At 46.5% G+C, this 14,259-nt stretch overlaps 1 protein-coding gene across 1 annotated transcript; it reads left to right on the forward strand.

Annotated features, from left to right (window-relative positions):
- Positions 1-5,538: 5,538 nt before the first annotated feature.
- On the forward strand, positions 5,539-13,388 carry LOC121331772 (probable G-protein coupled receptor 83). Its single transcript, XM_041396509.1, has 4 exons — positions 5,539-6,412; positions 8,007-8,132; positions 9,775-9,908; positions 10,419-13,388. The coding sequence occupies exons 1-4, from the start codon at positions 6,035-6,037 to the stop codon at positions 11,041-11,043; spliced, it is 1,263 nt and encodes a 420-aa protein (XP_041252443.1). The 5' UTR covers positions 5,539-6,034; the 3' UTR covers positions 11,044-13,388.
- The last annotated feature ends 871 nt before the right edge of the window (positions 13,389-14,259 follow it).

Below are 14,259 nucleotides of genomic sequence, written 5' to 3' on the forward strand. Positions count from 1 at the left end.
CTGATTTGTGCTCCTCCCAAGGCTCTCTGTTTCCCTGAACTGAATGCTGATACCACCAACCTGGCTTCCCCCAGGGCCAGGAAACAGGCAAAGAGAAGAAAGGCTGGGATGTTATGGAGAGAGGGTAGCAGCTGTGTAATTTTACATAACAGCACAATTTTGGGAGGTTTCAGCTGATTGTACCATAATAGCAGCAGGTTTTGTGCACCTGATGGAGCTGCAGTTGGTCTGTGCTCAGAAATGGGTCAGTGAGAGGGGTGAGCTGAGGGCCATCACCCTTCCCTCGGGGCAGCAGTGGAGCTCTGCATTTCACCCTGAGTCCTGCGCTTGGTTTCTGTCTCTGTGAAGAGGTGCTGAGGCACGGGGTGGCAGGGCTTAGCTGGGAAATGGTCAGCAGAACCCCTTCAACACCAGCTGTGCCCCTGCTGCTCTTAGCAGACATCCTGCCAAGCTTTCCTCCAGCCACAGCCCTTGTTTGGAGCTCACTTCTGAGCGCTGACATCACTGCTGCAGCTTGCCAAGGAGCTTTGGGAGCCCATGGAGTCAGGAGGGCTCTCAGGAGGGGTGCCGATGTGTCCGTGTGCCAGAGAGAGGTTTGTCTTCGGGGTGTGTTGTTCCTCTGTCCCTGAAATTTTGGATGTTGAGAAGAGATTTGGAAGAGATTTGGGCATTCACAGATCATCTGGGAACGTGGCATCTGGCATCTAAAGGAAAAAGTACATGTAAATTTTTTTTTTCCCTTGCAAGCCAGGAATTGTAGTGAGTGCAGCTGGGGCTGTAAGGAGAGAAAACAAAGCAGTGGATAATTCTGCTTTTCCTAGAGCAGTCAGATAAAGGGTAGTTGAAAAGAGAGAAGGGAATGAATGCTAGAAATGTTTTTCATACTATGCAAATATAGGAATGCAAACTAACCCAAGCTGGAATCGTCATCAGTGTTTCCAAAACTTAGCCCCTGAAATATCTGAAGAAATGAAAAAGAAAAAAACAAAATCCAAGAAGGAATAAGAGGCACTGAAAAAAGCTGTGAATGCTTTAAGGGCAAAAGAATCCCAGTGGGAGATGCCCCAACTGTCAAGGATGTGAAGGGCACTGTGGAGTAGATGAGTGCTGGTGGGGGTGAGGGGTGATATTTTGGCTGAGCTGTTTCCAGAGCCAACCTCCCCACTCCTGAGACGAGGCCATTTTCTGATTCTCAGTGTCATCAACCACCTCTGCCCTCCCTGCACAGGGCCACGTCCCCTGGAGGCATTTGCCTCCTCCAGCTCTGTACCAAGACCCCAAACTCAGCAACTGAACTCTGGCCTGAGAGACTGAAGTTGGAAATGTTATTATTTTAAATAAGTATTTGCTTCTGAAGTACAGCAAAGTATTTTTAATTTTTTTTTAATTGAATGAGGTGAAATGTATTGTCCATAGCTAAAACTTTAGATTGTTGGTGATGGCATTTATGTCCTGGCTTTCATTCAGATTTTCAGTGAAAAACCAGCATTTTCAGAATATAACCTGCAGAACACCACCTATTCTCCAGTCACTCTCTGAAAAAGAAAGATGCTGCTCATGGTGGGTTTTGGGACTGTATGTGCAGGGCTCATGGCATCCCTGTCTTCAGAAATGTTTCCTTTCAAATCATACTTTATCTTCTTCTGCATCACTTATTCAAGGACCCTGGCTCTTGATTTCTGTCTGAACATTTGTAGCTGCTGGTACACTCAGACTGGGAGGTTTTTTGGTTTTTTTTTTGGTTTTTTTTTTTTTTTTTGGTTTTTATTTTATTTTTCAAAACTTCAAAGTAGTTTTCCTTCCAGAGGAGTTCCCTTCAAGCTAAAGAAAAAAGGCTTGACAGAGGCTTCAGGAGCAACTCCCCACCCTTTGCCAGTGTCAGCTGGCTCTGGAACAACCCACCTGGCTTTTTCTCTTGGTATTGAATCCTCTAGAAGGTGAAAAACCCCCAACATTGCCTGAACCTGGCAGTGCTCACTTCTGTCTCCTGAGGGACCATGAGTGACAGTTGCCATGTCAACTCCCCTGTACATCTTGTCTCCTCTGTGTCTGCTGAGCCTTCTTTGCCAAGAGCCAATCTTCTGCATTAGTGCCTGTCAAATTCCATGTCCTGAGCCAACAGAGACTGCCTTGGCTTTACTTCACAGCCATTTGATAGTCACAGGGAATAGCTTGAAGTTTTAGAGTAAAACTTTGTCCTTTCAGCTGAGAACAACATCCTCTGCCCTCCTTAAGCTGTGTGTGCTGGAGCTGCTCCTCTCTGGGTGTCTGGCACATGGAATTAGAAGTCAGAGAAGACAGCAGAGAAGTCATGGTAAACCTGTCAGGTACATTGTACTGAGCTAGAGCTGATTCTTCCTCTGGCTTTGGGGAGTTCTTCCTCACCAGCTAAGGGACACTCAGCTAACCCAGGCTGCTCTCTAGGAAAGGACGTGGTCCATTACATTTTCCAACAAGCTTTTGGCTCCAAGGCCATGCAGCTCCTCCAGTTCACTGTTCCAGTTCACTGTGGATAATTTTGATGTCAGGCTTCACTGCAGAAAGGCTGGTCTAGCATATTTGAAAAAGTAATTTCCAGCTTCTTAGTCAAGTATCAGCACCCTGGTATCCCACACGTGTCCTCCCTTGTTTGTTCTCTCTGTCTGTCTGCAGCATGAGAATCCAATTACACTGCTCCAAGAAAGCTCTGAGAATAAAAGCTCAAATACTCTTTCAAGGGGATGCAATTCAGTATCTGGCTGAGACAGTTTGTGCCTAGTGCCTTCCTTCCACATTTTTCCCCACAAAGAGGGATTTTTCTTATGGAAAAAAACAAAAGCCATCGAGACTGGTAAATTTTCCACATTAAGAGTGGTAAATGTTATGATTTTGCCCAAAAAGTCTGCCCTCAGTAAGTGAAAATATTTTGTAAAACCTGGATTATAGCTGCAATGGCTCTCATATGTCAAGAGGGAGCACACAGTGAATGATGTGAGTGGGATGCAGGAGCACACAGGTGATGCTCGTGTTGCTGTGAGCTGAGCAATCTTTCCCTCCCCGGGAGCCAAATCTTGGCTCACCTGCACAGAAAGGCATCCTGTATAGTGTGGTTTTGAATGGTTAACACCTGCCTGAATTACACAGCTGCTTTATTTAATGTATTACTGGGGTATTCACTCTGTCATCACAAAATGTGAGTTATTTATTATGATCAAGTCCATGAAATGTCCTGGAAAATGCCCGTGCCTGTTTGTCCCACGTTTTCTGAGTCACAAAAGCAGGACTAATCATTGCAAATTAAGAAGAATGCAGTGTCCCAAGTGCATTAAAGCAAATATGAAAAAAGAAAATGTTGCAGATTCATGCTATATGAGGAATGTCAAGACCCTTATTTCTAACACAATTTTTGAGTGAAATAAAACTTCAGGGGTTGTTCTATAGCTCTTGTTGTTTCTGTTATTTATCAAACTTTTATTTAACATAGAAAAGGATAAATTATGAAACTCTCTGGGGCAGAGGAATCTTGCAAGAAGCTGCATAGTGCAACAAACACTTGAATTGAATTTTCCTCATTTGGACTTGACAATTTCAGCTGTTGAATTTTCTCCCTTTGAACGAGGCTCAGGCACTGAAAATTCCTGTCTGCTTCCAGCTGCTTTCAGCTGGAAAGGATGGATGGAGAACACCAAGGCAAGAAACCAAAAAATCCACAGTTGGAACATGATGAGATTATCTGCATTAGGAAAAGTTCTAACACATTGTCTTGGGTTCACAGGATTTCTCATCTGCCTTCTTGTGAAGTCTTCACATACCTCATAAATATGAAACATAACAATCTGCAGGGACCTGTGGGGACAATTTCATTCAGTTTTTGATCTCAATACTCCAGTCATGAAATCATTTTCTTACATCTTTGAGGGAGCAGACAGGTACAAGCATTTGAATGCGTGTACCCCCTGAGCCTATAGTAACAGCCTGCAGAGAAAATCTCCATTGTAATTATGATTTGTCTCATCATTAAATTTTGTCCAGTAGCAGAGATGAATCATGTCTTTAGAATTCATTTCCTTAAAATTAGCTTAAATTCAGGTGCAAGTGCAAGCAGCCTTGACCCTGGATGCTTTTACATGCTGTACAATGAGTGTGAATGCTGAATTATCTCACTTCTCTCTGTCAGGCAGGAAAAGGTCCCTGGAGGGAAGTACAGGAAAGATTCCATGAACCCACTGAGCTCAGGGACTTGTTCCCAACAGGCCCCTTGGCCTCCATGAGCAAAGGCAATGAACCATGGCAATGACCTATGAAAACACTTGAGATCTGGTGTTTTCATGTTCCCAAGGATCTGCATTTTTATAGTATAGCTCTGATTTCTCTGGCCCTTATCAATATTGATCTGATGAGATCACATTAGATCTGTTCAGAAGATGGATATGCGTCTCAACTGACATTTCAGCAATCTGACATTTCTTTTCAAAAGAGCACTACAAGGAGAATGCTAAATAATCTCACACAAATGAAAATTTCCAATAGTTTGTGTCTCAAGTAATGTCAACATGTAAAAGCCAAAAATCTTCTACAAAGAAACAAAGGGTGGCACAATTCACCTGGACGGCTTGGCAAAAGTACATTTCTCCCTTGCTTTGTCTGTCTGGCTGAGAGGAGCTAGCACCAATGCATGATGAACCCCAAAGCCTGCTTTGAGCAGCTCAGAATGTTTGCAGGTGAATAATAAATGCAGGAAGCCAGCATGTGATTGCTGAACTGTTTGTACCTGCAAGAGAATAAATCTGTTCCACAGGAATATGGGGTGAGAGTTACCCACCTCTAGCACACCCAGGACATCTCACTGCTGTTGGGTTCGTGCATGAGCAGCCAGTGCTGCTGTGCCCCTTACCCTCCTGATGCACAGCAGGAAAAAGGCAGGGAACATGGCAAAGGGGCTTGTGGGGGTCATACAGCAAAGGAGCCCGGGATGGAGCCCTGTGTGTTCCTGCAGCCTCTGCCAGGCTGCTGCAGAGGTGCCAGCAGGTGCCTGAGTGCCCCGGGCTCAGCACAGACCCCAGCCCAGCCAGGATGCAGAGAGTGCAGCTGGCCATCCTGGCTGCCCCTGTGCCTGCTGCTCCTATTGTCAGGTTGCATTTCACTTTTCACTCTATTCTCTGCACCACATGAGAGCAGGAAGGGGCTGGGGCCAAGCACGAGGCCCTCAGATGTTCTCTGCTAAAACTCTGTTATGAAGAGAAAGAGAAGTGCCACAAAGTAGTGAAGATGATTCACCCCCATCTAGCAGTTGTGCCGAGTGTCCGGAGAAGAGCAGAGAGCAGACAGGGGAGATCATAGCACATCCACCCTCCATCTGTGCTTTGCTGCTCTCTGGATCTGCACATGTCAGGCTGTGCTGTTGCCCACGTGTGGGTTGTGATACACCTCAGGAAAAACTGGGAAGAGATCTGCCATTGGCTCCTTCCTGTGCAGTGTGTCATCTGGCAGCTGTGTATATCACAGGGAACACAGGGACCATTCTGCTGCTGAGCAAAGCTGCTTCACTGAGTAGTCAGAGATACTTGGAGGGGGAAAAGCAAACTGAAAGACAGCCCTTGATTTTTTGTTTCTGCCAAGCTCTGAAAACTCTCGTGAAACAGAAACGTGATGGATTAAGGACTGTGTGGAGAACCAGTAAAGCAGATTTCCAAGGATAAATTGCAGATTGAAGAAGAACAGTGCCCAAAAGGAATTATTCACTAAGATTTCTTCCTTGGTGCAGAGAGAAAGTGTTTGGGGATCTCTGATATTTCAGCCTCTGAATCAGCATCTCTGAGGGGGACATATGGGACTTAAGAAGGACAGCCGACAGGGAGCCTCTGAGGTGAAGCTGATGTGTCCCCAGCACAGGCAGAAGGACCCATTTATCAACCCTTTTCTCTAGTTTGCAACCATGGGGCAGAGTTTTAAAAGGCAAATGTGTGTGCTCCCTCCTGCAAACACTGGCTTTAGGAGCTGAGCTGGCAGAAGGTGCTGACGAGTGTGGCTGGACCAGGGCTCTGCTGCCCCAGCCATGAGACAGCACACCTGGTTCCCCTTGCAGTACATGTCCAAGCCCTTCTGGAGAGCAGAGAACCACAACACGACCAGCTTCTTCTCTGCACTGTACGGCTTCCCTAACCAGTCCTTCTTCCACAGTGACTTGAATCTGGAGGACCTGGGGGACTTTGATAGCGGAGCCAAGTATGAGGGCGAGTCACAGAGCCGGACAGTGAAGGCGCTGCTGATTGTCGCCTACTCTGTGATCATCTGCATCTCTCTCTTCGGCAACATCCTGGTGTGCCACGTGGTCATCAAGAACAAGAGGATGCACTCTGCCACCAACCTTTTCATCGTAAATCTGGCTGTTGCTGATGTGATGATCACCACCCTGAACACGCCCTTCACACTGGTGAGCCCCGTCCAGCCGTGCCTGCCGGTGTCTGTGTGTGCCTGTCAGCTGTGTGCACTGGGATTGAAGGGCTGGGACCAGGCTGGGATCCAGACGTACTTTTGCCCCCCTTACTCTTTTGCCTTTTGGACAGGGTGCAGTCATGGCCCCCATCCCAAACACCCCCTGAGCAAGTGGAGCTGGGGGCTCAGCCCCCTCCTCGCAGTCCATTGCAGGGGGCACTCTGCCGCAGCTTTCCCCCTCTGCCTGGGCAAGGCACAGATCTGGGAGCCCTTTTTTCCTGTAGACGGGGAAGGAAGGGGGGACAAGTTTGACATGAGAAAATCCAACTAATGGCTGGTTTCCTATGGAAACAACATGAACCAGGTCAGTCCCTGTGCAACACCTCAGGGAAGTGCTCAGGCTGCACTGAACAGTGTCGTATGTCCCTCCCTCCCTTGGACACCACAGAGGGTGCTTCCTGGAGCTAATAGTCCTTTTTTTATTTTCAGTGACTAAAAATATATATGATATAAAAGAACATTAAATTAACAAGGTGGGAAAAATTAAAGATTAATTTCTTGCCCCACTGTCACAGACTATACAAGCCATGTACACAGGACTCTGCTCCTGGATTTAACCCAGCACTCCTGTTCAAAATCCTCCTGCTTCATCCCTGCCCAGAGTGATCTTCAGCCTTCCAAAAGCAGGTCTTGAATTAGCTATTGGAATTCACCCTTATTTAAACTGATGCTGTTTCTTTGGTGGGACTTTCCTGCCTTGCTCTGATGGGATTTGCATCCCGTAATTTGTTCAGGGAGAGCCTGGTGCCCTCTTGTGTGTTCGCACACAAACAGCCACACACTAGGCATGTTTAATTAAATTTCTATCAGCTCTCTCAGGAGCGAGCTTTACACCAGCACCAGAGATCCAGCACACTGCTCCAGTTCAGTGACAGTCAGTGCTGCAAGAGTCACCCCTACAGGGAAATTAATTAGCCTAATTGAAAACAGATTAGCTAGTCTTGACTAATTTTCCATGGACAGATGCTTTGTAGTAAATATACTTTACTTCAAATTAGCTTAATATGCAGCAAAATGAGTGGCATTAATTTGTGATTAATATTACACAATCAGGAATAACTAGGAAATGAGGCAATTTGGTACATTCTCCTCTGCAGAAAAGCCATAATCAGTAAGACTTCTCTGGGAACAGGTGAGATGGATTCCATGGACTTCTCTCACTAAGTTTGGAGACCATGCAGCTTTCAGCATCCACCAAGGGTATAATGTTTTCTGGGAGGCACTAGGTGTGCCCGGCAGAGCCTTGTTGAGGGGCAGAGCTAATATTTCTTTATGTGTTCCAGAAGGGCTATGTAAATGTACAAGTGTACACACACACAACATACACAGAGCACTGCTCAAGCCATTGGTTTGCACAGTGCACTAAATCTCACCTCACTTTGAGACCCTCTTGCACAGACACTGTTTCACTAGGAAAAAAACGAGGATAAAGCACCTCCAAAGCTTCAGGAAGCTGTATTAAAGCACCTGAGAAGCTAATTTGCTTCTCTTCAGGTATTGCTCCTCTTAATCTGATGTTGTCTGTTCTTCAGGTGAGGTTTGTGAGCAGCACCTGGGTTTTTGGAAAGCTGATGTGTCACATCAGCCGGTTTGTTCAGTACTGCTCTGTCCACGTGTCTGTGCTGACCCTTGCTGCCATTGCGCTGGACCGGCACCAGGTATGTTGAAGACACCAATCCTGTGTTTGCTAGAAAATATTGTGCTAAATACATAGTTGTTTCCTCCTCAAATTCCCGTACCAGGAAACCTATACTGTTTTGAGACTCAGGGAGCAGAGGGGAGAACTCCAGCTTTCCATGTAAAATGGAAATCACCCTCACTGTAAAAAATATGGGCGTTTTGTCCATGGCAGTGGACAAAACACCCATATTTTTTACAGTGAGGGTGATGAAACACTGCAACAGGCTGTCCAGAGATGTTGTGGTTAGTGAGAGTCTCTGTCCTTGCAGATACTGAAAACCTCAGATCAGTGCCAGACAGCCTGGTCCAGCCCTGCTCTGCCTGGGCCATTGGGCTCGTGGGCTCCCTGCCCTCCTCAGCCCTGCCCCAGAGCACAGCCCCAAGAGCAGGGTGGGGATGAGTGTTGAATTCAAATATCAGCCAGCCCACACCATCTCTCCACACAGATTTATGAGAGTCTGTCTGTTCTGACACTTGCCCCATACCTTGCCTTAGGCTGGAAACAGTAAGAACTATGTTAACTCATCCAGTTCAAGGTAAGAAATTCTCTCCTCCTCCAGCCTTGGAAAACCTTTCAAGTCAAGCAATCAGTACAGACTGAAGGGTTTCCTGAAGTGAAACAGGAGTTTGTAAATTGTTCTTTAGCTGATGAGTGCTGAGTGCTGGGAGGCCAGATCTAGCAAGGTGAGCTCTCAGGCAGACTGGATTTCTTGCAGGGCTGGAGTCACTGAAACAGTTGCTACAGAAAAGCAACTTCACCTGATAAATGCCGTGGCTGGATGAACTTCGAAACAAGAACTGGCTCCACCTGGTGTCAGAAAATCGCGGGGACTGCCAGAGCATAAATCAGCCACTTCTGTCCTTTTTACCACAAAGAGTTTGACAGTCTGTCTATTTCATGTGCAATATTACAGCTCCTGAAATTCACAGCACTTTGACAGTGATTCATTTTAATCAGCAGCTTCTGGGTTGATTGCAAGGCATGGCTAGGTATCAAGAAGTGTTTGTTTAATTAAGGGCAAACAATACATGCCCTTAAATTCAGTGGAAGGGGTTCCTCAGGGCTGGAATGAACTAGTATGGCCCAAGGAGATAAAGCCAGAAGTGAGGAGATGTCCTGGACAAAAGAGAAACCTACACTTGCCTCTATAAATATTGCTAATCCTGAGAAATATCACAGCAGACAGATACTCCAGGGAAGCTGTACAACTTGATTAAGTAGGTATTTATAATGGGACTAGAAATGACTTGCATAAAATACCGAAGACCTCATAAGCCAAGAGATCATCTGGATGACATGGTAGGTCTATTTCTATTTATTAGGTCATTGCCTAAGGTAATCCCCCACAGTGCATATAGCTCAACAGAGATCTCACTTCCATGGTCTCTGGAGGTCTGCTGATGGGTCACACAGAATGTGTTTCTCTGCTCAGGCTCTGGGCCAGCAGTAACATCCAATACATGCAAAACTCCATGCTTTTCCCAGCCCTTGTGCTCCCTGAAGTCCTGTAAGTGAGTCTGCCTTTTAACACTAAAGAGATGTGGAGCTGCCACATGCAACATGGGGCTCAAAGAGTGACCAAGACGCTGTAAATCCTCAGGAGTTGTTGTTCTCTGCAGGTGATCATGCACCCTCTCAAGCCACGCATGTCCATGGTGAAAGGAGGGATTTGCATCATCATCATCTGGGTTATGGCCAGCTGCTTCTCACTGCCCCACGCCATTTATCAGACTCTGACAAGGTTTTATATTGGGTAAGATATTTATATATTTTTTGTTGTATGATATTTGCAAAGCCCCAGAGTAGCCAAGGCCACACCCCTCCACCCATGTTATTAGAGCAGAAAGGGTGGTGAAAGAGAGAAGTTTTCATTCCCTTCACATGGGTGCTGTGTCTGTCACAAAGGGACAATGACAATTGATGGAATTGCTTCCAGGCTGGTTCATTAGTTGTTTTGGGCTCAGAGGTTCAACCATGTAATTTGGGGCAGGCACAGGGGACAGGGCCTCCTCGACAGCAGAGGACACAGATGCCAGTTGGATGATTTCTTTCTTTTCCTGGGGATGTGTTTAAGGTAACCTTCATTGGAGCCAAAGGTCAAACCTAGAGTAAAGTTTTCCATTGAAAGTGGCACCTTCGTATGACACCAAATGAGTTCTGCTACCTGTACCTGTACTGAAACTTGTCTGAATGTCTGAGCTGGTTGTCCTCAGACATGTGGAGCTGGTGGTGGAATTGAGAGCTCTTTCTCTTTGATCTTCAGAAACAGAACCATCCGAATGGTCTGCCTCCCCAGTTTCCCTCCTCCTGCTGATCTTTTCTGGAAGTACTTGGACCTGACTACGTTTGTTCTCTTGTATGTTCTGCCCTTGCTTGTGATCTCCATCACATACGCCATAGTGGCCAAGAAGCTCTGGCTGAGGAACGCCATTGGGGACCTCACCATGGAGCAATACTACGCCCATCAGAGGAAGAAGAAGATGACGCTGAAGATGCTGATGGTGGTGGTGGTCGTGTTTGCCGTCTGCTGGTTTCCCCTGAACTGCTACGTGGTGCTGATCTCCTGCAGGGCCATCCACAGCAGCAACGCTCTGTACTTTGCTTTTCACTGGTTCGCCATGAGCAGCACCTGCTACAACCCCTTCATCTACTGCTGGCTGAACGAGAGCTTCCGCACGGAGCTGCGGTCCCTGCTGTGCGTGTGCCGCCGCAGGAGCACGGCTCAGGGCCACGCTCTGCAGCCCATCTCTCCCCTGTTCCGGCACGCCAAGGCTGAGAACTGCCCGTGCCAAAGAAGCAGCACACGCCCGAAGGCACAGACACCCTCCCAGAGGAACTCTGCAAGGACAGACATATCCAGCGTGCAGCCGATTGTGGCAGAGAGCTGAACCTTTCATCTGACAGCTGGGCAGCATCACACAGGGATTGCAAAATCGTGGGGAAATGGGCTTGGAAAGGCCTCTGGAGACCATCAAATCAACCTTCCAGCCACAGCATGCAAATTTCAACCTTTGGGTCATTCAGGGCCTTGTTCTCTCAGGTATCAAAATTCTCTAGGGATGAATTGCCCACTTGTGAGCTCCAGAATGAGGGGTGTTGAGTGAAGTTTTCATTGGAACAGTCAGCAAAAATGAAAAGAATTATTTAAAAGCACACAAAGCCTTTCATGGTCTAAGCAAACATGGGGAAGCTACACTGGTTATAAACACACCAGCTACCCACTGTGGCTTGATGTAAAGCTGTTAGGGCTTTAACTTCGTGAATTGACATTTCTTTGGCACAAAATCAAAATTATTTTCACTTTCAATAATGTTTTATTTTTTACCAGTCCTCAAGGGCAGCAGCAGCAGCAGCAACCTTTAAGCAGCTTTGGAACTGGACGTTCTGCCTTTGTCTGAGATGGAACCAGCAAACTAGACCTGCAGGTTTTCAACCCAAAAGGCAGGAGATTGAAGAAGTTTAACCTGTAACATGTAAACAGCCATGCATTCCCTGCTCAATTAAACTGAGCATCTGACAATGTGCCACAGTATTTGCCTCAAGCACAGATCCTCGTGTTCCAGCTACATTGCTGGTGGCAGGGTACCAGCAGTGCTGGTCCTGGTCCAAACAGTGCCTCTGGAATTCAAGAGATAGCTGGGATTCCTGGGGATGTGTGTGCCTGACAGCTGGCACCAGCAGCTGCTGCTCTGGGGGCTCACAGTGGAGCCAGCCACCACATTTCAGAGCTGGGTTTGGGTTGCTAGAGGGAGATACCCAGTGGGAGCACATGGCAAACTTCAGCCTATGGCTATGAAAAGCCACTCAGAAAGAATAACCAATTTCTTTGTGTCCATTTTGCACTGGCTCAGCCCTTTTGTTGGTAAAGGGTTGAGCTTCAAAAGACAGTGAAAAGGAAATGAGCTTCAGTCTTCCCATGCAAAATACTCTAAATTACACTTCTATAGCTGAGCATTTCCACCCAGACTGGCAGCATGTCACAGCTGCAGACCTGCATGAAAGGCTGCTTCAATTTGGAAATCAAGATGCTTTGATGGGTACAAAAATATGTGACCTGAGAATGTATTTGTATTTCAAAAAGAAACTGTGAAGGGGAGGAAAGAGTAAGAATAACACTAATCTTGCTTTTTCCTAAGTTATTGTGGGAAGCAGGAGGACAACTACAGCTGGGACAGGGATCTGGCATGGCTTGGGACACTGCAAATCCCAGTGGCATCGGCAGTACTAAGGCTTCAGGTCTGGGCTCCCATCTGAGGCACAGTGATCTCTTTTCCTTCACATCTGCAGGAATTGCTTTGCAGACGATATGCTATGGGGAGGAAATGGAATTAGAAACATCTCAGAGAGCAAATACCCAAGGCTCAGGTATCGGCTCTGACCAGGTGAACCTTTGATTTGGTTCCACTGGACTGGAGTCCTGTCTGGAGCTGGCACCATAGAGGGAGTACCAAAACCTTTAATTCTGTGTTACAAGTAAATTACAGTATTAAACAGATGTCACTCCTAAGCTGGGTGTTTTACTGTCTGGAAAACTGGGAATCCATGACACTGCAAATGGCATTTCCCTACTATTACTATCTGGAGGCTTCTATAAACAAGTTGTCTCTTCTTAAAAAAACAAATCAATCACAAATGCAAATAAACAATGTTACTGTAACTTAGTAAAACTTATTCAAATGCTCTTTTCTTTACATAGGAAAAAATCAATGAGATTAAAGAATGCAGTTTGCATGTATATCCCAACCCACTCCCAGAGAACTGTTGAACTCCTTACTCTAAATAAATCAAAGTCTGTTCTTGCCCCTCATCCTTCAGCAGGACAGCATGCTGGCTCAGCATCCTTCAGCCTTGTGTGAATGGATGGATGGTGCAGGCCAAGGTCAAACCCACAGGCTGCCCATCTGACCGTGGCAGTGGGCAGACATCATCCCTCACCTGGCAAAAGCTCTCCAAGGGACGGTTTGCTCCCAGATGAAAAGCTGACATTGTTTCCTCAGAGCACATCCCATGCTGATTCTTGCACAGCAGTCATTTCCTCAGTAGGAGTGTGCAGTCTGGCAGTGTTGAGCTGCCTTAAAAAACATCGTTTCTTTGAGGTGATTGTTTCTGTAAAAGTCTGGCAAACCTCCTTCTGATTACACACAGCCTCCCACTGGATGCTCTTGCTTTAGTACGCGCTCTGTTAAAATATCTGTGTGATTGTAATACAGTGAGATTTGATCCACCAATGTTCTTTGGGGGCTAACAGTCAAATAAAATACTGGTTCAGCACCATCTCTCTCCTCTGGGTTTTGTGTAACTTTTGAGTTATGAAAAGGAGATGATATTCCCTCTTACAAGAGGATTAGCAAAAAAGCATAGACTGCTGCTCGTGGCAGATATAAACCCATGACCAAAACTTTTGTCGCCATGTGTCTTGATTTCTTTCAGCATGAAAAGCCCTTTCCACAAAGAAGTGCTGTGGTTACCCAGGTGAGGAGTCAGCCATGGATGTGCCCTGACTGCAAATGCTGTTTCATTGCCATGTGCCTCCCTGCAGCTCACGCAGTCAATGGCTGGTCCCAGCAGCACTTTTTGCCTGGCACATTGGTCCAGGCTGGAGCATGGGATACTTTAAGGTCTCCTTCAATTTAATTGTCATTCTCCAATAAACACTTCCATGAAGAGAAGCACAGCCTGATCAATTCCTTGTGCATTTCTCCCTGGTGCTCCTGCTGGGATGCTCAGCCATCCCCTGGCTCCCTTCCCCTTGCTGGGGAACTCGTGCTCTCCCTCACATGACTGCAAGCAAACAGGGCAGGAACTGTGCACAGCAAGTCTGCTACAGCTCTGCCACACATGAAAATTGGTCATCACAGTCAGATTTGTTTGGAAGGGGCTGCTCAGTATCAACGTGCACACTATGATTGTGCCAGACCAGGCTCGCTGGGAAAGCTGCAAATAGGGCAGCAAGAGCTCAGGCAGGTAACTGGTCACAGAGGATGATACATCAATTTCCAGCTACACATCTACTGAAAACCAGCAATATGCCAAATACAGAGCCCTGCAGCCACATTAAAATAACCTTTTAGCATTCAAAGTGTTAAAATCAGGTGACTACACCA

This window comes from Onychostruthus taczanowskii, unplaced genomic scaffold, assembly GCF_017590055.1.
Source record: "Onychostruthus taczanowskii isolate IOZ18803 unplaced genomic scaffold, ASM1759005v1 scaffold13, whole genome shotgun sequence".
Taxonomy (NCBI): domain Eukaryota; kingdom Metazoa; phylum Chordata; class Aves; order Passeriformes; family Passeridae; genus Onychostruthus; species Onychostruthus taczanowskii.